The 26,039-nt window shown below is 45.3% G+C and overlaps 1 protein-coding gene across 7 annotated transcripts in view; it reads right to left on the bottom strand.

The window, feature by feature from the left end:
- Positions 1-26,039, bottom strand: part of GOLGA3 (golgin A3) — a 53,309-nt gene that overhangs the window by 21,563 nt on the left and 5,707 nt on the right. For 2 of the 7 annotated variants that reach the window (XM_082203005.1, XM_082203004.1), the window contains exons 2-14: positions 25,529-25,879; positions 24,175-24,447; positions 22,000-22,112; positions 19,586-20,259; positions 17,145-17,256; positions 14,609-14,915; positions 13,415-13,617; positions 11,424-11,561; positions 8,422-8,583; positions 5,705-6,073; positions 4,972-5,049; positions 2,655-2,918; positions 1,350-1,444 (exon numbers count right to left, since the gene is read on the bottom strand). In XM_082203005.1, coding sequence (XP_082059131.1) covers positions 1,350-1,444; positions 2,655-2,918; positions 4,972-5,049; positions 5,705-6,073; positions 8,422-8,583; positions 11,424-11,561; positions 13,415-13,617; positions 14,609-14,915; positions 17,145-17,256; positions 19,586-20,259; positions 22,000-22,112; positions 24,175-24,447; positions 25,529-25,649 — 2,909 coding nt within the window. In that variant the 5' untranslated portion in view covers positions 25,650-25,879. The remainder of the gene's footprint in view (positions 1-1,349; positions 1,445-2,654; positions 2,919-4,971; positions 5,050-5,704; positions 6,074-8,421; positions 8,584-11,423; positions 11,562-13,414; positions 13,618-14,608; positions 14,916-17,144; positions 17,257-19,585; positions 20,260-21,999; positions 22,113-24,174; positions 24,448-25,528; positions 25,880-26,039) is intronic. The other 5 variants (XM_082203008.1, XM_082203007.1, XM_082203006.1 and 2 more) reach the window with 5 other exon arrangements.

The following is a 26,039-nucleotide window of genomic DNA, read 5'->3' on the forward strand; positions in this document are numbered from 1 at the left end:
TCTCATGCCTTGCATAAAGGTCAGCAGGCATAAATCTAGCTACCCTTAAAATCTACTTAACACCTGAATGAGTGCCATCAAAATTATTATTATTATTATTATTATTATTATTATTATTATTATTATTATTATTATTATTTATTATAACGGTGGGATAAGTTGGAGACAGAAGGCAGACAAAAATTACCAGTCTTAGTCATTGTTCACTAGCATCATGTTCTCTTTCAACTGTTAATTAAGTGAAATGGGCAAAGTGGGAAATAGGCAGGAAACTCTGAAATAAACCCAACAGCACAATAACTAGGGAAATGATAGGAATTACTCTCTCAAAGTCCCTCTTCATTTAATCCGCACAACTACCCTATGATGTACGGTTAGGGCAAGAAGCAGTGATTTGCCCAAGGTCACCCAGTGAGCTTCATGGCCAAGGGTTGAATTGAACCATGGCCTCCTAGGGCCTAGTCTAGCCACTCTACTACACAAGCTCATGCCCAAGCCTCATTGAAAGCGGGACTGCATTAAGCCCCACAGGAGAACTTTCCAATGGGCTATATCCCTTAAGTCAGATCAGTCTGTATTCCGAACTGCTAGCTTAAGGACTATCCAAAGCCTGTCACATTTTGCATCAAGGATGTTGCAACAGAGCTGGTCCCCCGCTGGGGGGGCGGGGGGGGGGGGAGTCTACTTAAGACATTGGCTATCACTCTAAATTTAATCCAACCTGAATCTGACCCAGAAGACCGATATGACATCAGTGGTACACAGCATATGCTAAAGAACAAACAGCATTAAAAGCAGAACGTTGGCAATGTTCCCAACAATAATTCCACTGTAGTTTGGTACTAAAGAGGATTAAGTAGCAAATGGGATCACAAACATGCACCGCATTAACACAGGCAAGCAAATTAATCATACCACACAATTAGACAAAGGCATATTGTAAGAATCAAAGCCACTCTTTCGGCTTTAATGCTTTTTAATCTGCCTTACATACATATTTAGTCTCACTGGGCAAGAAAAACTTATCTTATTTTAAAGGCAATTGAAGCTACTTCAAACTACTCATTTACCTTTAATTAAAAGAGAAACTCCCATATAAATAGTGCATGTTTGTGATCCCAACATGTCAAAAACTAATTTTGTGCTGCATTGTTCTTAGATTACCATTAAGTGACAAATGACATCAATGCTATAGGAATCAGAAATCCAGATAAAAGGCAAAAAGAAGACTATGCCCCCATTAATAGATTGTAGACCCCCCCTTCCCCCCCATAGGCACTTGATGAACAAAATCAATGAGTACTAGTTGCTGTGGCTATTCTAGGCAAGGCATAATCTGTCATACTCACATTTTGGTTTCCTGCTGCATTTCGTCAACCTGCCGTTTTAATACTTCATTCATTTCAGCTAGAGCAGACATCTGTTCTCTGTCAAACTGCAAAGTCTGAAAGGCAGGACAGGAGAACTATAAGCTACATGCTCTTCTCTAATAAAAAAGTCTTAATTTTATATACTTGGAAAGGCAACACATTCAGTGGGTGAACTCAAACAAAACTATATCGTGGACCTTTTATGCCCCACAAACAATCCAATTTACAGTGGTGCCTCGCAAGACGAAAAGAATCTGTTCTGTGATTCTCTTAGTCTAGCGGTTTCTTCGTCTTGCGAAGCAAGCCCACTGATGGATTAGCGGATTAGCGCTATTAGCGGCTTATCGGATCAGCTGATAAGCGGCTTAGCGGCTTAGAAAAAGGGGGGTAAGGGGGGGGGAACGCAGGAACTCGCAAGACATTTTCGTCTTGCGAAGCAAGCCCATAGGAGATTCATTTTGCGAAGCACCTCCAAAACGGAAAACTCTTTCGTCTAGCGAGTTTTCCGTCTTGCGAGGCATTCGTCTTGCGGGGCACCACTGTACTCTGGGATGGTAATTTATGAACTGCCTTTCTAGATCACTCCAACATCTATGCAGGTTAATGTTCTGGCAGCACTGTCATTATAAACCATAGTTTATCATGATGGGAATGAGCCTTGCTTTCCCCTAGTCTCATAGTTCTGTCCTTCCCCTCCATCCTACTCCATTGCAGGCACGAGGAATTAGGAAGGTCTCACTTGTGGTTTTTTAATGAACCACGGCTTGTTTTGCCAGCTGAACCGTGGTTAAATTTAACAATGGTTTATCCTGAAACAAGGCAACTTCAAGCCACATTTGGCTGACTTCAAATAATACATTGTTGAATATATTAATCATAGATTTGTAGAGTTGGAAGGAACCCCGAGGGACATCTAGGCCAACCCCCTGCAATCCAGCAATCTCAACGAAATCATATATGACAGATGGACCCCCAACCACTGCTTAAAGACCTCCAAGGAAGGAGAGTTCACCATCGCTCATAAAACAGGTTTCAAATAGTACACTAAACAATGATTGTAAAGGAAGTAAAAGCTTATGATATCCCCATTGTGGCCATGCTGAAGGGAGAAGCAGGAGATCATGAGAGCTTTGGGAAAGACTAGGCTCATTCCCATCACAGTTTACCAGGGATGGAGGGCTTGTTGCCCTCCAAACAAATGTCCACAGCATAGCTACTGTCCAACAGGCTGATCCAAATCATTATTACGGACGTTAAGAAGGACAACAAAGGCTTCATCTGCACCTGCAACTCTCTCTCCATGTCATCTCGCTCTCTTTGGACTGCTTGCAACTGGCTTTCCAATTCCTCCATCTGCTGCTGAACTCGAGACACTTCCTTGCCCAGCCTCGAGTTCTCAACCTCCACGGATTTCTTTTCACCCTGAAGCTGGAGCAGCTCCCGTCTTAACTCTTTCACTTCAGAGTCCAGCCTTTTCTTGGTGGACTTCAGTTCACTGATCAGCTGATCCTTTGAATTTGCATCTCTCCGGTAAGCTTCCACCATCACCTGGGGAAAAAATTGATATGCTTAGCTTTATTATTATCATTATCATTATATATCATTACATATTTATTTAAAGGTAAAGGGACCCCTGACCATTAGGTCCAGTCGTGGCCGACTCTGGGGTTGCGACGCTCATCTCGCTTTACTGGCTGAGGGAGTACAGCTTCCAGGTCATGTGGCCAGCATGACTAAGCCGCTTCTGGCGAACCAGAGCAGCGCACGGAAATGCCATTTATCTTCCCGCTGGAGTGGTACCTATTTATCTACTTGCACTTTGACGTGCTTTCGAACTGCTAGGTTGGCAGGAGCAGGGACTGAACAACGGGAGCTCACCCCGTCGCAGGGATTCGAACTGCTGACCTTCTGATAGGCAAGCCCTAGGCTCTGTGGTTTAAACCACAGCGCCACCCGCATCCCCCACATATTTATTTACACCCCGCCTTTTCCCCTGATGGGACTCAAGGAGGCTTACAGTTAAAAATAAGACCCACTAAAAAACACGGGGGGAAACCATTTTTAAAAATTGATAAAATATATGTATACAAAACATATTAAAACCAAACCAATAATTACAATAGAGACAGCACGGCACCAACCCTTTCGTTAAAAGCAGTCAGTTACCAAAAGCCTGTTGGAACAAGAAAGTGTTCACCTGCCGGTGAAGGAGGGAGCCAGTCTAGATTCTCTCGGGAGGGAGTTGCCTGCATGTGGGAGCAGACACCGAAAAGGCCCTCTCCCAAGTTCCTACCAAGCGAGCACGTAAGGATGGCAGGACTAAGAGACGGGCGTCCTCATTTTAGAAGAAGAATAGTTTGGATTTGATATCCCGCTTTATCACTACCCAAAGGAGTCTCAAAGTGACTAACAATCTCCTTTCCCTTCCTCACCCACAACAAACACTCTGTGAGGTGAGTGGGGCTGAGAGACTTCAGAGAAGTGTGACTGGCCCAAGGTCACCCAGCAGCTGCATGTGGAGGAGCGGAGACGCGAACCTGGTTCCCCAGATTACAAGTCTATTGCTCTTAACCACTACACCACTCTGGCAATTACACTATACAGTGGTACCTCGGGTTAAGTACTTAATTCATTCCAGAGGTCCGTACTTAACCTGAAACTGTTCATAACCTGAAGCACCACTTTAGCTAATGGGGCCTCCTGCTGCCGCCGCGCCGCCGGAGCCCGATTTCTGTTCTTATCCTGAAGCAAAGCTCTTAACCTGAAGCACTATTTCTGGCTTAGTGGAGTGTGTAACCTGAAGTGTATGTAACCCGAGGTACCACTATATAAAACTGCAGCAGGAGTGTTGACCCCTTTTCAGCTCAAGAGCCACATTCCCTTCTCGCCAATATTCCAAAGGCCGCATGCCACTGGTGGGTGTGGCCACAGGCAAAAGTGGGTGGAGCAACCACTGGAAATTTTTGCCTTTGTAAAGGAGGCAAGTTTCGACACACACATACACACAAACCTCTATTCTCCATCCAGATTCAAGGACATATTCAAGCACTCAAGGAGGCAAAGAAGTAAGGTTGGTGAGGTGTATGGTCTGTGAAGAGTTCTGAGAGCCAGACAGAAAGGCCTGGAGGGTGATATTTCGACCCCCAAGTTCCCCAGTCATAAGCTGACATCCTTATGAGTCATTTATTTATTTTTATTACCATACTTTTCCATGTATAAGGCTACGTTATTTTCTTTTAAAATCATGCTTAAAAGTGGGGGTTGTCTTATACATGGGTAGTGAATAGGGTGAACGTTTGATTGGTTGCTGCCATGTCTGTCAGTGGCTATTGGGCATGTTATTGGTTGTTGCGTCAAGGGCTGGTGTGGATTGGCTGACGCTCCGGCAATTGGGTGGGGGATTGGCAGCTTTTGCTGGTGAGGGGACAGGCGATAGGCGGATTTTGCATTGCGTGCGAGTGATTTTCGGCAATCCCCCCTAAAAAAAGCTGAACAACCCTGTGCAATCTCCCCCCATTTTATTAAAATTGAGTTCCCAAAAATAGATGGGAAATATACACAGAAAAATATGGTATTTTAAAACACTTATATAGACACACACCTTTTGCTGAAGGAACTGCTCCTTGACCTTCTGGGTTTGCTTCTTGAGACTGGCACTCTCAAGCTGGAGATTTTCTACCTATCGGGGTGGAATAATAATAGCAATATTACTTGGGCTCTGGACGAGGACTAGAGAAGTGAACTAGTTTTGTGGCATCCAGAGTAAGAATTTTCCCAGGTGTAATTTCTACAGCACATGATCCCAAAGTGCACCTGCTGTTTAATAGCAACAGCCAGAACAGGGAAAAGAAGGGAAAAGTTCCTTAAAAGCCACTCTGGAACATAAGTGGCATATAAATTAATTAATAGGTTTTTTTATAATGGGAATTGTGGTCCAATAACACCTGCAGGGCACCACATCGGCCATGCCTGTTATAAAAGGTTTGTGAATTTTGCAAGAAGCTCTGTGAGGAATGATATTAGAAATATTGCAAAAATGGAGAAGGAGACATGGTATGTTAAGAGATGTAAAGGCAATATTAAGTTAGGAAATGCGTAAGAAGTGATTAAGACGGAGGATTATCAGAGGTGCTGATGGAAGTCCAATAAGAATGTATTTGTGATAAATTGTGTGGTATGTTTTATAATTTTGTATGTTAAAAACCAGTAAAAATATTTAATATATATATAAAAGGTTTGTGAACACTTGCTGTGCACGTTGCCCTGGCTTACAGGTGTGTTGATGATTATAAGTGCATAAAAGAGCAGAAACGCAATTAAGAAGTGTGTATTACCTGGCTTGACTTTACAACTATTTCTTGTCTCAGCTGCTCCAGGACATCTGATGCCGCCTCAGTGCTCTCTCCTAAATGTTGGACTCCTTCCTTGAGTCCTTCTTTGCCGGCTTTTGCTACCTGCAAAGCCACCTCTAGGACAATCTTCTCGTTCTGCAAATACTGGATAGTGTCGTCTTTTGAGGTGGCTTCCCCCTGCAACTCCGTCAGCCTGGCCTCCAGCTCATCGTAACGTGCCTGGAGGTCACCCAGTGACTGCTCTCGGGTCTGCAGAGTCTCCTGGGTGGCGGTCAGCTGCTTCATGAGGTCCAGCTGCTCCTGCTGCAAAGCCGCGACCTGAAGATCTCGTTGATGCAACGTCAATTTCAGCTGAATAGAAGGGAAAATGTGTTAGGGTCTTCTCCCATTACGAATGCACACATCACATACCCAGCACTTAAGGTCTATAGAGTGGGAGTGAGGAACCCATGAACCCTCTGGATGTTGCCTGACTACAGCTCCCATCATCCTTGACTGTTTGCCATGCTGGCTGGGGCTGAACGGAACTGGAGACCAACAACATCCAGGCAGGCACAGGTTCCTCATCCCTGAGCCTAGAGTACTATCACCTATGGCAAAGGTAGCTAGCATGGTACCCCGAGACGTTGTTGGACTACAACTCCCATCATCTATGGCTACTGGCCATGCTGACAAGGGCTGGTGCGAGTTGTAACCCAAAACCATCTGGAGGGAACTGTTAGGATATTTCCGTTCCACCTTAAAAGGGAGCAGGCTTTGTGAGTCACAGAGTCTGCGCATGTCCTGTTCACAGGATGTTTATGTTTGCTATTCCTTTCGTTTTCGCAATCGGTCGGAGACACTGACTCAGAACGGTCATGTTTTTCTTTGTTCTGTTCTACGCTAAATAAAGTCTGTAAATATGCTAAATATGCTCTTCTGCGGTGCAGCTTTCTGCCTGTGTTTCTGCTGATAAACAGTGTGCACAAGCCTGGAATGTGGCAATCTATTTCTGAGGCTTCGTGTCGCTAACTGCTGGATCTGCCTGTCTACGGGAGATCGATGGACGTCCAGCAGCCGGCTTGGGGCCATGATGGACTATATCTCCCTGGCAGTTTCCCAACAAGTTAGCTATCCCAATCCAAGGAATTAGGTCAGCGGCAGGAAGGAAAAGAGCATTTCCTGGTGTTGCATTCTATGGAAGTCAAGGTATAGAATTCAGCGGCCAGGATACTCACCAGAGCAAAATAGTTTGAGCATATTACACTGATCCTGGTCCGACTGCACTGGCTACCAATTAGTTTCTGGGCCTATAGAGCCTTAAATGGCTCAGGACCAAAATACGTCAAGGACCACCTCTTTCCATATGAACCTACCCGGACCCTGACATCATCTTCTGAGGCCCTCCTTCGTGTGCCTCCTCTTTGAGAGATCTGGAGGGTGGCAACACAAGAACAGGCCTTCTTTGCAGTGGCTCCCCATCTGTGAAATGCTCTTCCCAGGGAAATCTGCCTGGCGCCTTCATTATACACCTTTAGGCGCCAGGCAAAAATGTTCCTTTTTAACCAGACCTTTGGTTGATCTGGTTTACATCCTATGCCAGTTCAAAATGTGTTTTTTTTGGGGGGGGCGCTATTGGGTTGTTTTTATTTTTATTATGTATTTTGTGGTTTTATATCTTGATTTTATTCTGTGAACTGCCCTGAGACCCCTGGGTATAGGATGGTATATACATTCAATACATAAATAAATAAATAAGGTGTAATACGTTACTGTATATAAGAAACAAAAGAAGTAACAAAAAATACAGTTAAAAATCCTACAGCATCTAGCACAGTGCATTGCAATTGCTACAACAGACCCAAAAAAAATAAGTGGTCCCCCAAGATCTGCAGCAATTTTCATGCGGCTTGGAGTAGGGGGTTGGAATTTGAAACCAGTGTGGTAGGCAAACAAGGATGATGTGGAATGTAGACATGTAATAGATGGGGGACACAGGTGGTGCTGTGGGGACACAGGTGGCGCTGTGGTCTAAACCACTGAGCCTCTTGGGCTTGCTGATCAGAAGGTCGGCGGTTCAAATCTCTGTGACGGGGTGAGCTCCCATTTCTTGGTCTCAGCTCCTGCCAACCTTGCAGTTCAAAAGCACGCCACACAAAAAAAAGTGCCAGTAGATAAATAGGTACCACTCCGGCAGGAAGGTAAACAGCGTTTCCGTGCGCTGCTCTGGTTTCAGTGTTCTGTTGCGCCAGAAGCGACTTAGTCATGCTGGCCACATGACCTGGAAAAACTGTCTGCAGACAAACGCTGGCTCCCTCAGCCAGTAAAGCGAGATGAGCGCCGCAACCCCAGAGGTGTCTACAACTGGACTTAACTGTCAGGGGTCCTTTACCTTTTAATAGATGGGGGACTCTAGGAAGCAGCAGTGGTGGGAATTGGAAAGTGAGAGAAGAACTGTATTCAAATAAAAATGCCCTTTGTTGCTACTACCAAATGGCTGGTTGACGGGTGGAGGCAGCTACCTTATCCTCACAGCTGGCTCGTCATGATCAGCATTTGCCTTTCAACAGAATTTTCAAAAGCACTTTAAAAAGAACTCCTGTTTGCTGGATTGCATCTCCTGCTTCCAGTTTTGTGTCTCTCCAGTCGTAAGATGCAAACTAGGAATAGGCTTTTGCTAAGCTTTCTGTGAAAAGCTCTGCTCTACCAGCTGCATATACCTGCTCTAGCTCCTGCTCCAATATTGCTGCAGAATCCGCCATTTTCTGAAGCTGCTCCTTCTCATCCTCAAACTCCTCCAGTTTTCTCTGCAAGTCCTCTTCCACCATGGTCTTAGCCTCTTGGATCTGCAAGAAGGCTGCTTCCTGGTCTAACATGTCAGCCTGTCAGGAAGAAGCAGACAAATCTAATGAGTGAAAGAGGAAGTGGCCAACACAATACAGGCAGGAGTTTTGGGAATCAAACAATCCAGTCCGTCATTCTCTTAATAAGTTATGTAACCTTAATCAAGATTGCTGAGATCTGAAGAAATGACTCTTCAGGCCAGTGTTGATGTTAGGCTATACATATGGTTGATCTTCCACTTATTCATCACCCCAAATATTTTTAACATTAAATTAAACCCCACCCCAGATACCCCAAATCAGTCCAATTACTAAACCCCAAGTTACCCCAAATTAATTTCCCACTCAGATGATCCAGAACCTGCTCCAAAAAAAATCACTCACTTACCACATTACCCCCTCCAAATTCAATAAATAATGTGCATTCTGATTTCTTTTGGGTGGTACAGGGGGGCAGGGGAAGTATTTTACAAAAAGGTTGTCCTATTATTCATTTAACAAATATTCAGACCAGAGGGCAAGCTAGCAACTGAACAACCACGTGTTGTACTGCACCACATGCTGTACTGCAAACTGAGACTGCAAATGCCCCAGGGAGGCAGAAAAATGGTGTTGCTTCTTTATTTCCCCTTGGCCTTGCCCCACTAACTATGAATGATGATTTTCAAACCACACAGAAGCAGGCAGTGGCAACTGAAATCTCAGAGACCTGACTTCTCTCCAAGTCTTCTACTCTGTAAGGGATTTTTGTTGTTTTGTTTAGTCGTCTTCGACTCTCTGTGACCCCATGAACCAGAGCATGCCTTGGAAACTCTCACTTTCTTCCCAAAGCTGCTCCTTTTTTATGTCCATGGAGTTTTCTTGGCAAAATACTGGAGTGGACTGCCAGTTCCTTCTCCAGGTGGATCGCATTTAGTCTAAACTCTCGGCTATGACCTGTCTGTCTTGGGTGGCCCTGCAGAGCATAGCTCATAGCTTCTCTGAGTTATTCAAGCCCCTTCGCCACGACAGGGCAGTGATCCATGGCTGTATGGGATACGATCAAGCCAAAGCACTCATTAAGCAATGTGTAGCAGACACAGAGTGCCAACTGGATCTAGCCAGGACCCCAACTTTTATGGCCAATGAATCCATCAGGTACTCTGCCTCCCGTGTGGCGTATCTAACTAATCTCGAAGTCCCTAAGCACCAGAGGGCCTTTACCCTGGCACGATGTCATGCCCTCCCCTAGTCTGTCATTGAAGGTCGATACAGGAAGATTGCTTACTCAGTGAGACAAGACCCCTCCGATTCTGGACAAATAGAAACAATAGAGCATGTGCTTCTCCAGTGCCTATATTACAGAGACATTTGTATTAGCCTCAGCTCCTCACTATGAACTTAATCCATTCCGGAAATCCGTTCTTAAACCAAAACATTCTTAAACCAAGGCATGCTTTCCCATAGCAGCACAGGACTCAATTTACAAATGGAACACACTCAACAGAAAGTGGAACATGTTCTGCTTCCAAGGCAAAGTTCACAAACCAAAACACCTGCTTCCGGGTTTGCAGCGTTCTTAATCCAAGTTGTTCATAAACTAAGCTGTTCTTAAACCAAGGTACCACTGTACTCCATAAGTACCCAGGACACACAGAACAATTCTATACCTCCCTGCTGCTTTCAGATACCAACCCTGCTACAACATACAATGTTGCCAGGTTCTGTGTAGCAGCATTCAAAATTCGTCGGATGATGACTTGCGCCACAAACTAGATTTAATGAACACCCATATCAGAGCGCTTTGTAAATTGACAGCCATTGCCTTTTATATACTATCCTTTTATGCTCTTCCACGTCCGTTTAATGCTCCTAACCCTTCTTTTAGATTCTTTTAGCTTCTTTTAGATTCTTATAGTCTTTTATATATACCTTCTGTTTTAATCAATTTAGCTTTCCAAAACGTTTTACAGATTTTAGAGGATTGTTCCCCACCCTACTTATGCTGGTCTATGAACGTAATAAATGGTTTGATTTGGTGTTGCTTCTAATATTCCCAGACACACTTGCAATTTCCGTATGCAGTTCAGCACAAAGAAATGACAGCATCTTCTCAGGAAAACTGCCCACTTGGTTTCATGCAGGAGTTACTGAGGTGCCTTCACCATATAGTTGGTGAGCTGCACTAGCACTTGGCTCCCAGCACCACCACAGCAGCTGCTGGCAGACCCGGATTTGAGCCCCAAAGACACAGCAATCCATAAGGATATAAGAAGAATTCTGTTGGATCAGGCCAAAGGCCCATCTAGTCCAGGATTCTGTTGCAACAGCGGCCAACCAAATGCCTGAATGCAACAGCGCTCTCTCCACTTGCAATTCCCAGCACAACTCGTATTCAGAGCCCCCTAATGACATCCTTAGATGCAAAATGTCATCAACTGATACATAACTGTACAGCCTCTTATAATGAATGCAAACAAGCACTTGTTACGTGCTTGTGTTTTAGGCTAATGCACTTTTTTTAAAAATAAAATAAAAGGTTAAAGCATATCTTTCTTCCAAGTAAAGGAAATTTTCAGATTATAGGTACAAATATTTAGGTAGCTATGATAGGGTTGCCGTATTTCAAAAAGTGAAAATCCAGACATAAAAGTTGTTGAACTTTTTTGGACAAAGTTGAGTTTTAACAACCACGCCGCCCCCCAGCTATTTTTAAGGAAAATCATCAAAAAAATGGACATTTTAGCAATTTCCACCCAGACACTGCTTCTGACTGCAGCATTCCTGCAGTATTCTAAGCTGACTGTCGTATTTTAAGCTATTACAATTCAGAAGTTTCGGTAATCCCCATATTCCAGGAAGTACTAACAGAGTTGAAAGAAAATTCCTATGAAGTTTACCTCAATATTTTGCAACTGCGTAGCTATACGCTCCTTCTCTTTGATGGACCTGTGCTGAGTCTCTGTTAACTGATGGGAGAGTGTTACGTTCTCCAACTTGAGATGTTCCAACATGCCCACCTGGGTCATTTGACCAGCCTGTGGAAGACAGTAAGGGGAAAGAAAAAAAGCCATACTAGATGTTGGTTAACAGCAGTTCAAAGGGGAAGGGAACTGAACCAGTCGGGTTAGGATTCATGTCCTCTGTTCCAAAGAAATATACAAATATTTCATTTCATTGGACGTGCTTCAGAGGCCCTGCTCTCAGAGCCATCTCACGATATTTGAGAGACGGGAACAATGGACAGGGCTTTCTTTGTGGTGGTTCCATGGACTTGGAATAACATCATGATCAAGGCTCCCTCTCTGAGTGTCTTCTGCCAGAAACTGAAGACATTCCTTTCCAGTGGGCCTTTCAACACATGATTTTAGCTGCCAAATGTTTGAATGACATCAGGACCAATGCCAGATACCACCGCTCCCAATTGACTGAATCTGGACAACCATCTCTCACCTTCTTAAGAAGCTCGGATATGCATGAATCTTTTCCCTGCCAGCACAGCTTCTCTGCTCCTCTCTTCACCTAAAGCCATGATTAAACCATGAAGCCTATAGTTCCTCATTTTGTCCAATCTTGGAAATGTGTTACCAGCTTCGGAAGAAGCCACAATATTAAACCATGGGTTAGTGATGATTTTAATGCCCAACTTGTTCCAAAGCTGGGCCACACAAAACAGGTAACTATGGATAATCAGAGGCTTCCCTGTCTAATCATGGCTCCTGACAAAGGAAGGAGTAAAGGGGCTCTCATCTTAATTAAATAATCTTCAGGGTGTCCAACTAGGGTTGCACCACATCTTAGGTTTCTAGACGGCAAGGCTCCAATTGTCTAATTCCACAGTGGCCTAATTTGGCCCCAAGTGTCAAATAAATAGAATCACAGAATTGTAGAGTTGGAAGGGACCTTGAGTGTCAACTGGCCCAATCCCCTGCAATGCAGGCAGGGCTCTCTTAAGCATATGAAGCACCGGGGTGCAAAGATCCGCACGGTGCCCCCCCCTTGCCAGGATGCCCAGTCCCAGGCACGCAGGAGGGTGGAGCCAGCTGACCACCTCAGCGTCTTGCTGGCCCGGTCGCTCCCAAACTCATGGCAAAGAGCCCGCCGCAGCAGAAGAGCCTGCCGCCTCAGACTCGGACTCTCTCTTTTTTTATATATAAGATATTTATTAAAAATTTTAAGATATTACACTAAAAATGAAAAAATACAAGAAAAAATACAAAACAAAAACAGTTAAAAACACCTTAATTTTCCGTTGCATATTTTTCTTACACTTATTTCCCCGGACCTCCTATACCTCCCTTTTTTGTATTCCACTTCAATTTGTTAGTTCAGCAAATCCTTGCCATTAAGCTTTTACCCATTTATAAACCTTTTCTTCATGTCTCTTAAAGCATTGCTGCTGGAAACCACTTAATTTCTATCCAACATCATTCTAACATTCATTAATTTTACAATATTTCTGCAAATAGTCTTTGAATTTCTTCCAGTCTTCTTTCACCGACTCTTCTCCCTGGTCTCGGATTCTGCCAGTCATTTCTGCCAATTCCATGTAGTCCATCACCTTCATCTGCCATTCTTCGGGCCTCGGACTCTCAGCCTGGTGCTCCTGAGAGCCTGGCGCCCGGGTGCCCCGCACCCCTAGCGCCTATGGGTAAGATGGCCATGAATGCAGGAATCTCAACTAAAGCATCCGTGACAGATGGCCATCCAACCTCCGCTTAAAAACCTCCAAGGAAGGAGAGCCCACAACCTCCCGAGGGAGACTGTTCCACTGCTGAACAGTTCTTACTGCCAGAAGTTTTTTCCGTGTGTTTAGTCAGAATCTCCCTTCTTCTAACTTGAAGTGCACCGAGAAGTGCCACAGAGCCTAACGAGGGAGAGTCCCCCTTACCTGTATGTTTGCCATCTCACTCTGCAGCCTGACCCTCGCCTCCTGGGCCACAACCAGCTGCTGCTGGTACCAGTGCCGCACTTTCTGCAGGGACGCAATCTCTGTTTGAGACGACTTCAGCTTATTGGTCAACGTGGTGCGGTCCAGTTGCACTTGCTGGAGCTGACTTTGCAACGAGGAAAGCTGCTGTCGGAGATCATGAACTAAGAAGCCAAGGGAAATCATTTGAAAGGTTATGAAGGTCGATCAGCAGCAACGATCAAGCAACAAGCATCTAATTTTATAGACATTTCCACCCCACCTTTAAAAACAATTACTGTAGTTCTTAAAAGGTAAAGGACCCCTGACAGTTAGGTCTAGTCGTGAACGACTCTGGGGTTGCGGCGCTTTTTTTAATTACTGTTTTTCGATTACATGTTTTATGCTTTGTTGCAGTTAAGTCAACTGCAATATAGGCCTCTCTCTGATTACAGGAGAGCTGCAGAAGCTGCAGAAAAGGGCAACACAAATCTATGATCGCTAAAGTGATTCAGGCACCTGCTGAAAATATTTTTTCTGTTTGTATATTTATTTTTTAAAGCTCCTCATCGGTCTTACCTTTGCTTTAATGATGATGGTTTTATAGATTTATTTGCATCTATCTATCTGAGGGACACAGGTGGCGCTGTGGGTTAAACCACAGAGCCTAGGACTTGCCGATCAGAAGGTCAGCGGTTCAAATCCCTGCGACGGGGTGAGCTCCCGTTGCTCAGTCCCTGCTCCTGCCAACCTAGTAGTTCGAAAGCACGTCAAAGTGCAATTAGATAAATAGGTACTACTCCAGCAGGAAGGTAAACGGCGTTTCCGTGCGCTGCTCTGGTTCACCAGAAGCGGCTTAGTCATGCTGGCCACATGACCCGGAAGCTGTACGCCAGCTCCCTCAGCCAATAAAGCGAGATGAGCGCTGCAACCCCAGAGTCGGTCACGACTGGACCTAATGGTCAGGGGTCCATCTATCTATCTATCTATCTATCTATCTATCTATCTATCTATCATACATTTGTAGATTTTAGCTTTGTTTTCTCTGCCATTTTATTACTACACTGCTGGGAGGCCTTTCAGATCAAGCCATTTAATAAATATTTTAAATAAATTTACAAAGTGCTGCTCGATAAATAATGACTGTTAAGAATAAAGAGAGCAGCACCTACTCACCTGTGCTATCCCTGCTGAGGACACTTTTCTGCATGTCTTCCACCTTCCCCATCAGTCTTTGGTACTGCTCTTCTGCCACCTGCAGGTCATTGTTGGAGGCAGCCAGGCTGGCATTCTTGGCCTCCAAGGCAGTCTGAAGTTCCGCCATGGCTCTTTCCAGGTCCCAACAAGACTGCTTCAGAGTGGCCACCTCCGAGTTCAGCGAGTCTTGCTTCTGCTGGCTGTTCTGACTGTGCTCCATCTGGGACTGAAGCTTCATGTTCAACGCAGCAAGCTGGGTTTGCAGTTCCGTCTTTTCTTTGAGAGCCTGAACAAAAAACAATGATTAAAAAATAATAATTTTAAAATGATGGTTTCACAAGGAACTGGAAAATCAAATGAGGTTCATAGGATTCTTCAGTACCTCCTTAAAATCCAGCTTTTGCATAATCTTCTACAAATGTCACCCCCAACTGAAAAAGAAAACCCCACCCCACCCTAACTCCTCTACAATCTCTTTTCTCCTCAGTGTAAAACTACAGCTTGCAACCCCACAAACTATTTATTTTATTTATAGCCTGCCTTTCTCCCAGTACGGAACCTAAGGTGGCTCACAAGATGCCACAGAATTGCACACCAATCCGTTATAAATATTGAAGAACAATTAAATAAGCTATCATATAAAAAAACCAACACCAAATCAAAACAACTTAGAACCATTTACGCCACCCACCCTTAGAAGTAAAAGGTAAAGGGACCCCTGACCATTAGGTCCAGTTGCGGCGGACTCTGGGGTTGAGGCACTCATCTTGCTTTATTGGCCGAGGGAGCCAGCGTACAACTTCCGGGTCATGTGGCCAGCATGACGAAGCCGCTTCTGGTGAATCAGAGCAGCACACGGAAACGCTGTTTACCTTCCCGCCAGAGCGGTACCTATTTATCTACTTGCACTTTGACGTGCTTTCAAACTGCTAGGTTGGCAGGAGCAGGGACCGAGCTCACCCCATCGCGGGGATTCGAACCACCGACCTTCTGATCGGCAAGTCCTAGGCTCTGTGTTTTAACCCACAGCGCCACCCGCGTCCCTTCACCCTTAGAAGACCCTGCCGCAAAAGCCAGTTAGTGGCCAAAGGCCTGTGGGAACAAAACAGTATTTGCCTGATGGCAAAAGGAAAACAAAGAGGAGGCCAGAGGAGCCTCCGGTGGAAGGGAGTGTCACAATCTGGGAGCAGCGATGGAAAAGGCCAACTCTCATGTCCTCCTAAATGTGCCTATGAAGCTGGCGGAACTGAGAAAAAGGCCTCTCTTGAAGATCTCAAAAGCCGACAGGCTCACAGAGGGAGATGCTGTCCTTCAGACAGCCTGGAATCAAGCTGTATAAGCCTTTGTAGGGAATAACCAGCATTCTGAATTGTGCCCAGACACAGACATGCAGCCAGTGGAGATGTTGCAATAAGGTACTGCAGTAAGGTTCTGCAATAATCTGCCTGCAGCATCTTGGACCACTGAAGTTCCTGAACACTTTCCAAAGGCAGACACACACATAGTGTTTTAGAGTATACAGTGGTGCCCCGCAAGACAAATGCCTTGCAAGACGGAAACTCGCTAGACGAAAGAGTTTTCCGTTTTGGAGGTGCTTCGCAAAACGAATTTCCTAAGGGCTTGCTTCGCAAGACGACAATGTCTTGCGAGTTCCTGCTGGTTTTTCCCCTCCCCCCCTTTTCTAAGCCGCTAAGCCGCTTATCAGCTGATCCGATCAGCAGATTAAGCCACTAAAAGCCGCTAATAGTGCTAATCCGCTAATCTGTCAATGGGCTTGCTTCGCAAGACGAAAAAACCGCTAGACGAAGAGAATCACAGAACGGATTCTTTTCGTCTTGCGAGGCACCACTGTACCAAATAACAACCACAACAGCAACAACAACAACCATAACAATAATAATTAATTTATATGCCACCCATCTGACTGGGTTGCCCCAGCCACTTTGGGCGGCTTCCAACAAATTAAAACATTAAGCACAGTAAAACATCAAGCATTAAAAACTTCCCTATACAGGGCTGCCTTGTGACTAAGGCATGTGTCCCTGTTCCCAGATCCGACATCTCCAGGAACGGGTGCATTGTGCATGGGTATTAAATATGCAAGCAGACTTCCAGCTGCTGCCAAAACCTGGGCATCTACACTCAGGGTTGAATCTAGGAGTACATCCAAGCTGCGAACCTGAGTTGTCAGAGGAATGTCAACCCACCCAATACAGGTTGAATCCCAATTCTCTGATCTGCCTTTCCACCAACTAGGAGCACCTCTTTCTCGCTTAAACTTCAATTTGTTCACCCTCAGCCAGCCCGTTACTGACACCAGACACTGATTTAAGCCCTGAAATAGCATTCTCACATGTAGATGAAAAAGAGACAGATTGGTGTCATCAGCATATTGGTGGCACCGAACCCCAAAACTCTGGACATCCTCTCCCAGCAGTTTCATATGAAGGGTGCCCATTCCTGCTTTAAGTAGCCTCAGTAACATCCTGTACAGAAGGGGTGACGTCATTTGTACCTCATTGGCTTCCAATGACAGCGCTTCAAGCTGCCCTTCGAGACGCATCTTCTCTTTGAGGACCTGCAACATTTCGTCATGCGTGCCTGCGATAGAACTCTCCATCGATATACTGGGGAGAGACAAAAGCGTGCGCACACTTTATCAATGTACACGTTGTGCCACTGGCATACATGGTTATTTCGCAGCTCATGATATCGTCCCTGTTATTTTCTTATTTGGAGCATCTGTACCTGGCTGTTCTTTCAACAACAACAAAAAGGCTCCCAGAGTGGCTTACATACAATGAATTAAAACAAAACAGTCCCTGCCCACTGGTTTACAATCGAAAAGATTTGACACAAAAGGAAAAGGAGGACGGGAGAGGGGAGAAAAAGCAAAAGCAGGGACCAATTCTTAAATTAAGTGATTGCCCCTTACTGAAATACCACCAGGATCGAAAGAGTACAAAGGCAGGAGCAACATGATGGAGCTGGTTTTTCAGCAGAGCTGAATGGATGGGCTTTGTTTCCCAATAGATTCTCCATAGAGAATCTCCATGAGATACTAAGGCAATCTGATTGTATTCCAACCCTTCTTGCTGACATGCCGCTGCTGCTGCTGCTGCCACCACACCCCATGAGTGCGGCCGCCATTTGAAAACATCAAAGTGACACTGCATCATGAGCCTGAAGCGGGATGATGGCACAGGATGATGACAACGATGCAATGTGGGCCATTGCTACATGCCCTTGGGAACTCTTTACAGCCAACCTACACTTGCTCAGAAAAAATTAGTTCCTTTTGAGCATGATGGAGAGTAGATTTTCTGAGCCCTGCAAATGGACATTTAAAAAAAACTATGGGGTGTTTAATATTTTTATTTCATTCAGATAACTTTGGAGCCAAAAAGGATACCTAAAAACTGGCCATCCATTTATAAGAAAGATGGAAGGGAAAGAACAGCAACCACAATCGACACTGCAATATTGACCACTTGCTAATTCTATACTTGACCTGAAAGAGATGGGCACTGAGAAACTCATTATAGTATCATGGGTGATTAAGCTTCTGAGAACCAACAAGTAATCCCATTCTTAAAAGGGCTAAAGTGGATAAGTGCATCTAGGGCAGGAACCCTTGCGTCTCGTTAAGTGCTAAAAGCTGGAAAGATCTGTGCATGGATTAAATACTTAATGGGTTGTGTGAGAAGGATGCTGTAAGGTTCATAAACAGGGGGACACACTGAAGGTCCTCTTCTATGACAAAATGCTGAATGCGATTCAGTCAACCACCTGACACAGAAAGAGGTCAACCCACAGGGGCAGTCTGGGTGCATATTGTTCACTTATTACTTGAGGCATTTATAGCCAGCCCTTTAGGCAAAAAGGCACTCAGAGTAGCTTCATACTGAGTCACATCATTGGTCATTCTGGCTTATCTACACTGATTGGCAGCAGCTCTCCCAGGTTTCAGAAAAGAAGGCTCTCCCAGTCCTACCTGGAGATACTGGGGATTGAACTGGCAACCTTCCGCATGGCAAAGCGGTCATTCTGCCACTAAGCTATTGCCCTTCCCCAATGCACTGCAACTACACTTACTCCATGCATATCCCACCTTTGTTTCATGATGGATCTCATGGCAGCGTACACTAGGGATCTGTAGCTTTGGGAAGAACTGCAAGCTCAGTAGCAGAGTGTAACACCTTGCACGATGAAGGTCGCAGGTTCAACTCCTGGTGTTCCCAGGTAGGGCAGGGAAAAGCTCCTGCCTGAAACCCTGGAGAGATGATGCTGGTCAAAGCAGACAATGCAGGATGAACGAGGGCCAATGGTCTGACTTGGTATAAGGCTGCTTCCTACCTTGCCAGGGAGTCTCCCACCCAAGCTGCTGCCTACTAGCCATGATGGCTCAACGCTGGCTCCAGGAATCAAAGGCAGCATATGCCTCTGAATACCAGTCTCTGGGGAATGGTAGCTGTGATCATGCCCAGGTTGTGGACTCCCCAGGAGGCACCTGGCTGGCTGCTGTGGGGACTAGAGGGGCCTTTTGGTCGGACCTATCCGGACACTTCTTGAGAGCTGCTGTGAGTCAAGGTAGGCCAGGGATGGGGAGATCAGAGGCCGTCCTGATGTTGCTGGACACCAACTTCCACCAGCCCCAACCAGCATGGCCAGTGGTCAAGTGTGATGGAAGCTGTAGTCCAACAACATTTGGAGGGCAACAAGCTCCCCACCCCTGGAGTGGGCAGCACTGAGCTTGATGGACTTGCCAACCAAGTCAGCACAAAGCGCCTTCATATAACAGTCCAAGCTAATGCTCTTCACAAGCTGACTGCACACTGCAGAAGACGCCACAGCACCTTTCACAGCAGAGACAGAGGTATTCCTTTGCAGACAAGTCAAGGCAGAAAAATATTCCCTGGAGGTTCAAAAGTTTGAAAGCCATTGCAATGCACTTACCTGCTGGAAATACTGTCCCTCCTGCTTCTCACTTCCCCATTGACTTCCTGATCGTCGGGATGGTGCTCTGTCGCAGCAGCAGCCTGCAACACTTCCCTGATGGAAGGAAACTGTCCGACTGCATCCAAAGGGACCTCCTGGCCATTGACAGTCAGCGAAGTGCCCTGCCTGCTTTCGGAATTGAGCAAAGCGCCATAGGGCCCCCTTCCCGATAAACTACTGTATGTAGAACTGTCACTCTCATTGCCGTCCAGCCTCAATCCTACTTCACTTCCGTCAATATCAGAGATGCTATCTCCGGCCAGGGAGGAATTCTCCAGCCGGTCATCTGGATCAGGAGTTAGCCTGATCTCAGACACAACGGATGTCAGGCTGCTTCGATTCTGCTTCAGGGAGCCACTTGGTGAATCAAGCGGAACATGCCCTTCTGCATCTTCAGTTCTATAGTCTGCCAGAGACCGGATTCTACTTGACCTGTTAGATTTAGAACTTTTCCTTTCTTTTGATTGTGTCGGAAGCCCCAGGCTTCCCAGTTTTGGTCCCCGCGGGACGCTGGTTCGCAAGAATGAGTATTCTTTTGTCATAGACACAGTGCTGGCCCTTGGCAAAGTCTCTGGATGTAACATCAGCTCAGGATCGAGGGTACTGGAGGGACGGCTTTTAGCTGTAGACTGCTTGGACAAGAAAAAGAAGATGACAAGCAGCAGTATAAATGGAATGCAATTTCTGATCACCAAAGTCTTTTATTTTAAACCAATCAACTGCCCGCCATGTAAACAAATGGAAATCATCATAGAACGGCAACCAAGGTTTCTTTTTGAGGTTCCTGAATGCAAGAGTCGGTCTCCTCCTTTCAGTGCGAGAACTTTAAATGTAATACTTCAAGTTTATATTTAAATTTAATATTTAAAGTACCAGCTTATTCTTCCTTCACCACCAGATTTAGGGATGGCAAACACCCCCGTCACATCAGCATGGTTAACACATCAAAATGGCTCTACCTGAACAATCAAGTGTCAGGCCCATCGGTTTTGTGAAAGATCCATGGGTGGACATCAGTCTGGTTTGCACATCACACGAAGTCAAACCATAGCTAAGAACGTGGGCTCTGAGAGGGTGAATCTCAGCTACTCTGCTCCTCCTCAGTCATTCTGCTATGAGCTGCACTGAGCTGAGATGAGCCATGGCATGACTTGGTGTGTTGTTTGAACAACATGCTACACCAAACAATGGCTTGGTTGAGTGCAGCAGGTGGACACACAAGGAGGCCACCCATTCAAGTTAAGCCATGGAACCAGGTCATTGATGAGACAAATACTGTTGTTTTCAGTTATCTGTGATTGTATGTAACGGAAATAGGGAGCCTGTGGCCCTTGAGATGTTGCTGGACTGCAACTCCCATCAGCTCCAGCCAGCATGGCAAATGATCAACGACGGCAGGGCTTGAGAGTCCAGCAACAGGTTCTCTATTGGCACACCAGAGTGAAAGTCAAAAAAGCATCAGCCTCAATGGCAAATTGTCTGCTAGCTTTTAATATAGATGGGAGGGGAAAGTAACCTTCTAGGGCATGCACACTGTATATGCTCAGAGAATAAAGAGGGTGAATGCATGCTCACTACTTAGCACACTACTGGCATGTCCATGTGATATGGTAGTGTCATCTGCCACCCAACACAGAGTTATGGCTGGGGCTAGCCACAGCACTTCCAAACTCAGGGTACTGCAGTTAATTATAACTAGAATTAGTGAAAACAAGCCAGGATCAAACCATAGTATACTCGTACCTTGGAAGCCAAACAGAATCTGTTCGACTTCCAAAACGTTCGACAACCAAGGTACAGCTTCCGATTGGCTGCAGGAGCTTCCTGCACGCAACTGGAAGCCACGGAAGCTGCGTCGGACGTTCGGCTTCCAAAGAACGTTCGCAAACCGGAACACTCACTTCCGGGTTTGCGGCATTCAGGAGCCAAAATGTTTGACTTGCAAGGCGTTCAGCTTCCAAGGTATCGGATCCTGGCTTAATGACCAAGAAAGGCTTTAAACAAACAACAGTTCCTCAGATTTAGATGTCACAAGGAACTGTGGTTTGTGTAAAACCATAGGCAAGAGCTTCTGAAGAAGATAGGGGAGTGATGGGTGCATAAGCCCAATGATCACCACAGCTTGTTCATATAGCAAGAGAACATGACATGGCTATCTGTTACTTCTGAATGGGGCCCGTTGTCTGTGAAAGCTGCTACGGCTCTTGGCCTTTAAAAGGGCTGAATGGAGATATGTGGATCACACTGCTGCAATGACCCCCTCCACAAATGGAGTCCATCCCACAGCTTTGCAGCACCAAGGAGCAGTTTACAGGATTTCCCAAGTCATTAGAATTCACAAACACCAGAGAAACCCCTTGCTAGGCTCTTACTCTCTCCTGGTGCCTTTTTACACGATACTGTTTGAGCTGTTCTTCAAGGCGCCTTCTTGCCTGAAGTCTGATTTGTTCTTCCTTCTCTAAAGGGAGAGAAGAATCAGCTGAACCTACAGGATGAAAGACAGGTTTTATGTAATTAGATGTGTGTGTGTCTATTACTAGGCTGGGTAGAAATGTATGTTTCTTAGCAAAAATTAGGGAAGAAGTAAAAACAGCAAGAGAGACAGAAAAGTGACAGTTCTTTCATTTCAATTACTAGACTGAAAGGTTACATGCTTTTGGGGGGGAAATGAAGTTAATTTAGTGAGCATCCAATGAGGCTTCTATCTACCACGGCTTAACAGTACCCATTCTGTACCCTGCCCAGAATGGGACCCAGTACCTCAAAGACACCAACAAACAAAGACATTTTGGGATGCACCATGAGATTGTTAACAATTGGTCATGGAGAAGATGCAGCTCAAGGGAACAAAGACATCAATTCCAGCTCTTGGGTTTGACTAGTCAGCAAGACCCACCTCAATGTATAATTTGGTTACATCTGAAGATTCCGCTTGCTTTAAATTGGACGCAAAGCAAAGCAAATTGGACGCAAAGCAAATTCAGAATCCTCCATTTTTACATCCCCACAAGGGTCAGGTCAGTAGAGTCTCCTCTTACAAAGGAGGAACTGAGGCACTGTGACAACCTCAGGTCACTGTGAGCTGAGCAGAGGCTTGGATCCAGATTCCCAGGCTTCTCCTCCAACTGGCTATCCACTGAAATGCATCATCTCCCGATATAAGTTGTTCATAAAAAGCTGGCTTCAGTCCCGCTTATATGTGAATTGCGTGGAAGGACTGAGCTGGGCGATGCCAAACTTGTTTCCGTAACTCAAGGGCTAACCAACATGGTGGCCTCCAGATGTTGCTGGATTCCAATTCCCATCAGCCCCAGCCATTGTGGCCAACAGTCAGGATGATGGGTGTTGGGAATCCTGCAACATCTGGGGGAGGGCATTATGTTGACTACCCCTATCTCAAGACTTACTGCAATATTCATGCAGATAAGCAAAGCATGCGGTTTTAGCCAGGTGAGCGTGCAGCTGAAAAAAGTGCCCCAAACCCCAACGCCTTGTGTAAGCACTGGTATTAAGAGTGCACAGTTTAGGATCCACAGCTCTTCAAGCAACTTGTTCACAGCTCCCTCCAGATTAAGAATACTGCCTGTTGCGGAACCCTAATTGCCATGTTTTTATTGGGTTGAGGGAAGGGGTGGGTAGCCACAGGACAAGTTGACTGAACTGTGGTCTCGCGGTTAGATTTGAAAACGGATTATTACAGTCACTCTCAGTGGTGACATCCCACTTGTAGAAAGCTCTCCACAAGGAAGGTTTGTCTGACCTTAGCAAAAGTTTCACCCCCAAGTATTTTAATTATGTGCTTTTCTTCCCTGCCAATTGATTTTTTAAAAAATGCTGCTTGTTTCATATTTGTTTCATTACATTAACTTTTAATATTATGGACCATTTTAAAAGGTGAGATATAAATGCCCACAAATAAGTAACTAGCTAAACCTCAGGTGTTTTGGGCTTTTATCTAAACAGGTGATGTTGTGCAGGGTTACAGGCTTGTAAGTAAGTGCAACAAACAGTTATCAGCCTGCAAAAACATATATATGTACTAATATATGTAGTCTATGTTCTCATGCTGGCCAAGGAGAAGATTCCAGTAGAAAAAAATATAGCTTTCTACCAAGTAGGCAATTCATCTCTCCTCTGCCAGCACTTTTATTCACCTGCATGGATTTCCTGGTCACCCATGGCAAGCTGTTAAAATACAAGCCTGGCTTTATACAATATAATTATTCTGAATTTGCACTTGTCTAACTGGAATGCAAAAAGAAAAAAAAAGGAAAGCAATAAGGGTCCTTTGTTTTTAACAGTGTTTTAATGGCAACATTTATTCAGCCCAACAATGTTAAGTAAAGTAAGTGTGTTAAACACAGAGTCACAAGCACCAATTGCCACAGAGCAAAATTACAGTATCAGATCAAGCTTTTTTGAAGTGATATTTGGAGAAAGAGTCTGCAGAGGCCAGGAGAGTAATGGAAAGTGGGGGGAGGGAGCTTTTTTTTTTGTCTTGGAGCAAGAGAAAAAAACAGGGGGCTCTGCCATAAACAGATGCTTACACAATTTGGTTTCTTGCATGGGAAGGCTTAGTTTGAGGGACTGCAACGCTTCCTTCCTAAGCACTATGCCCTCAGCACTAGCTCCCTGAGACGACTTTAGGTTGTCATGGAAACCGGGCACACCTGGAGCTGGAACTTCCCCACGTGGGCTGCCGTTGGGGTCAGAAGAGACAGGGTAGCGAGATGCTGGTCCATTCACACATGGCACCTCGCTGCTGTTTGGAACCAGGCATTCCCCTTCAGCTGGTGCTTTGCTGTCATTTACACTAGTCACTGGAAAAGAGCAGAATATTGGGTTGCACTAGGTTCACATCCCTTACAAACTTAGGGGTGGAAGGATGGGTCTCCAGTCTGTTTCCCCTTCCTATAAAGAGAGGATATCCTAGGTCTTTAAAGCATCCCTGCTATAAGAAATACCTTGGCAAAGGCCCACCTGGTTTGACTAGCCCGGAACCTTTGGCTGTTCAGAAGAAAAGCACTGGGAACACAGGAAGCTGCATTATATGAAATCTGGGCATTATCTACCCTGACTGGCTGCAGCTCTCTGGGTCCTCAAGCAGAGCTCTGTCAAATTGCCTGCTCCTGACCCTTCAACCAGACCTGCTACGACAAGGATGGGGGAATTCAGGCACAGGGGCCTAACGCAGATGGCCATCTGGTCCTATCCAGCAGGGCTCACCTTATTTGATTCGATTGGGTTATTTAATTTCTACACCACTTAATATATTAAAAATATCTCTCAGCGATGTACAAAAAACTAAAGCAACAACGGGCAACTTAAACAAAATATTACAAAAATACACAGCTACAAAAAATGTACATTAAAAATTAAATATATATTCAGTTTCCTTCTGACACACCACTACCCTCAGCCTCTGGATTCTCACCCAGGGTCTAAACCAACTCTCAGCTCACCAACCACAGCAGTGGTTCTCAAACTTTTTTCTCTGTGCCACCCTTTCAGAATGAAAATTTGCTCGCAAGGCATCAAATTTATCACTTGATGCTCTTGCTCTCATTTTGAATATAAAAAACGGATACTATAGTATACTATACTACACTGAAACATTTGAATGTTTTTTTATGGTCCTTTTATCTTCCTGCCACCCTCGTCATCCTCTCCTGTCACACCAGTGTGGCACGCCATGCCCTTTGGGAACCACTGCACTAAAATCTCAAAACGAGGAGAGATCCTGGAAAGAGTGGACATCACCTGTGTCTCTTGGCAGGCCCAAAGTGGGGTGGCACTTCCTCAGGTTGTCCACTGCCCCCCTTATGTCCTTAGCCTGACTGCGCTACCTTCAGAAACACATTCCTCACAGCAACACAAATCTGATCTGCAGAAACAGCTTACCATGAAGGCCATCTCCTTCTGCTGGCCGCTCCAATTTGGCCTCCATCTCCACAGGCTGCTCAGAGCTGTAGGGCCCCCCGTTGCTGGCTTGCTTCTCCAGCAGGATCACCGAAGAGTCCATGGCAGATGCTATTAAGATGCAGGGGAAATATTTCCCCAGCTGAACAAAACTCGCTTTTCAAGAGAACTGCCGAGTCCTGGTTCTATCCATCAGAAGAACTGCCAGCAAGGAGGCTGCGCAAGAGGACACAATACCAAGCTTCTCATCTGTAGTTTTACAGCAGGCAACTCAACTCAGTCCAAGTCCGGTCAGCAGGCAGCTCAGGATTTCCACGAGATCATTACTGTAGCCTGAAGGGGGTGAAAGCAATTACTAAGTTGCGTCACTCTCTAAAGCAGGCTTCCTCAGTCTCGACCCTCCAGATGTTTTTGGCCTACAACTCCCATGATCCCTAGCTAGCAGGACCAGTGATCAGGGATGATGGGAATTGTAGTCTCAAAATATCTGGAG

The sequence above is a fragment of the Podarcis vaucheri genome (genome assembly GCF_965113315.1).
Source record: "Podarcis vaucheri genome assembly, chromosome: 16".
NCBI classification, from domain to species: domain Eukaryota; kingdom Metazoa; phylum Chordata; class Lepidosauria; order Squamata; family Lacertidae; genus Podarcis; species Podarcis vaucheri.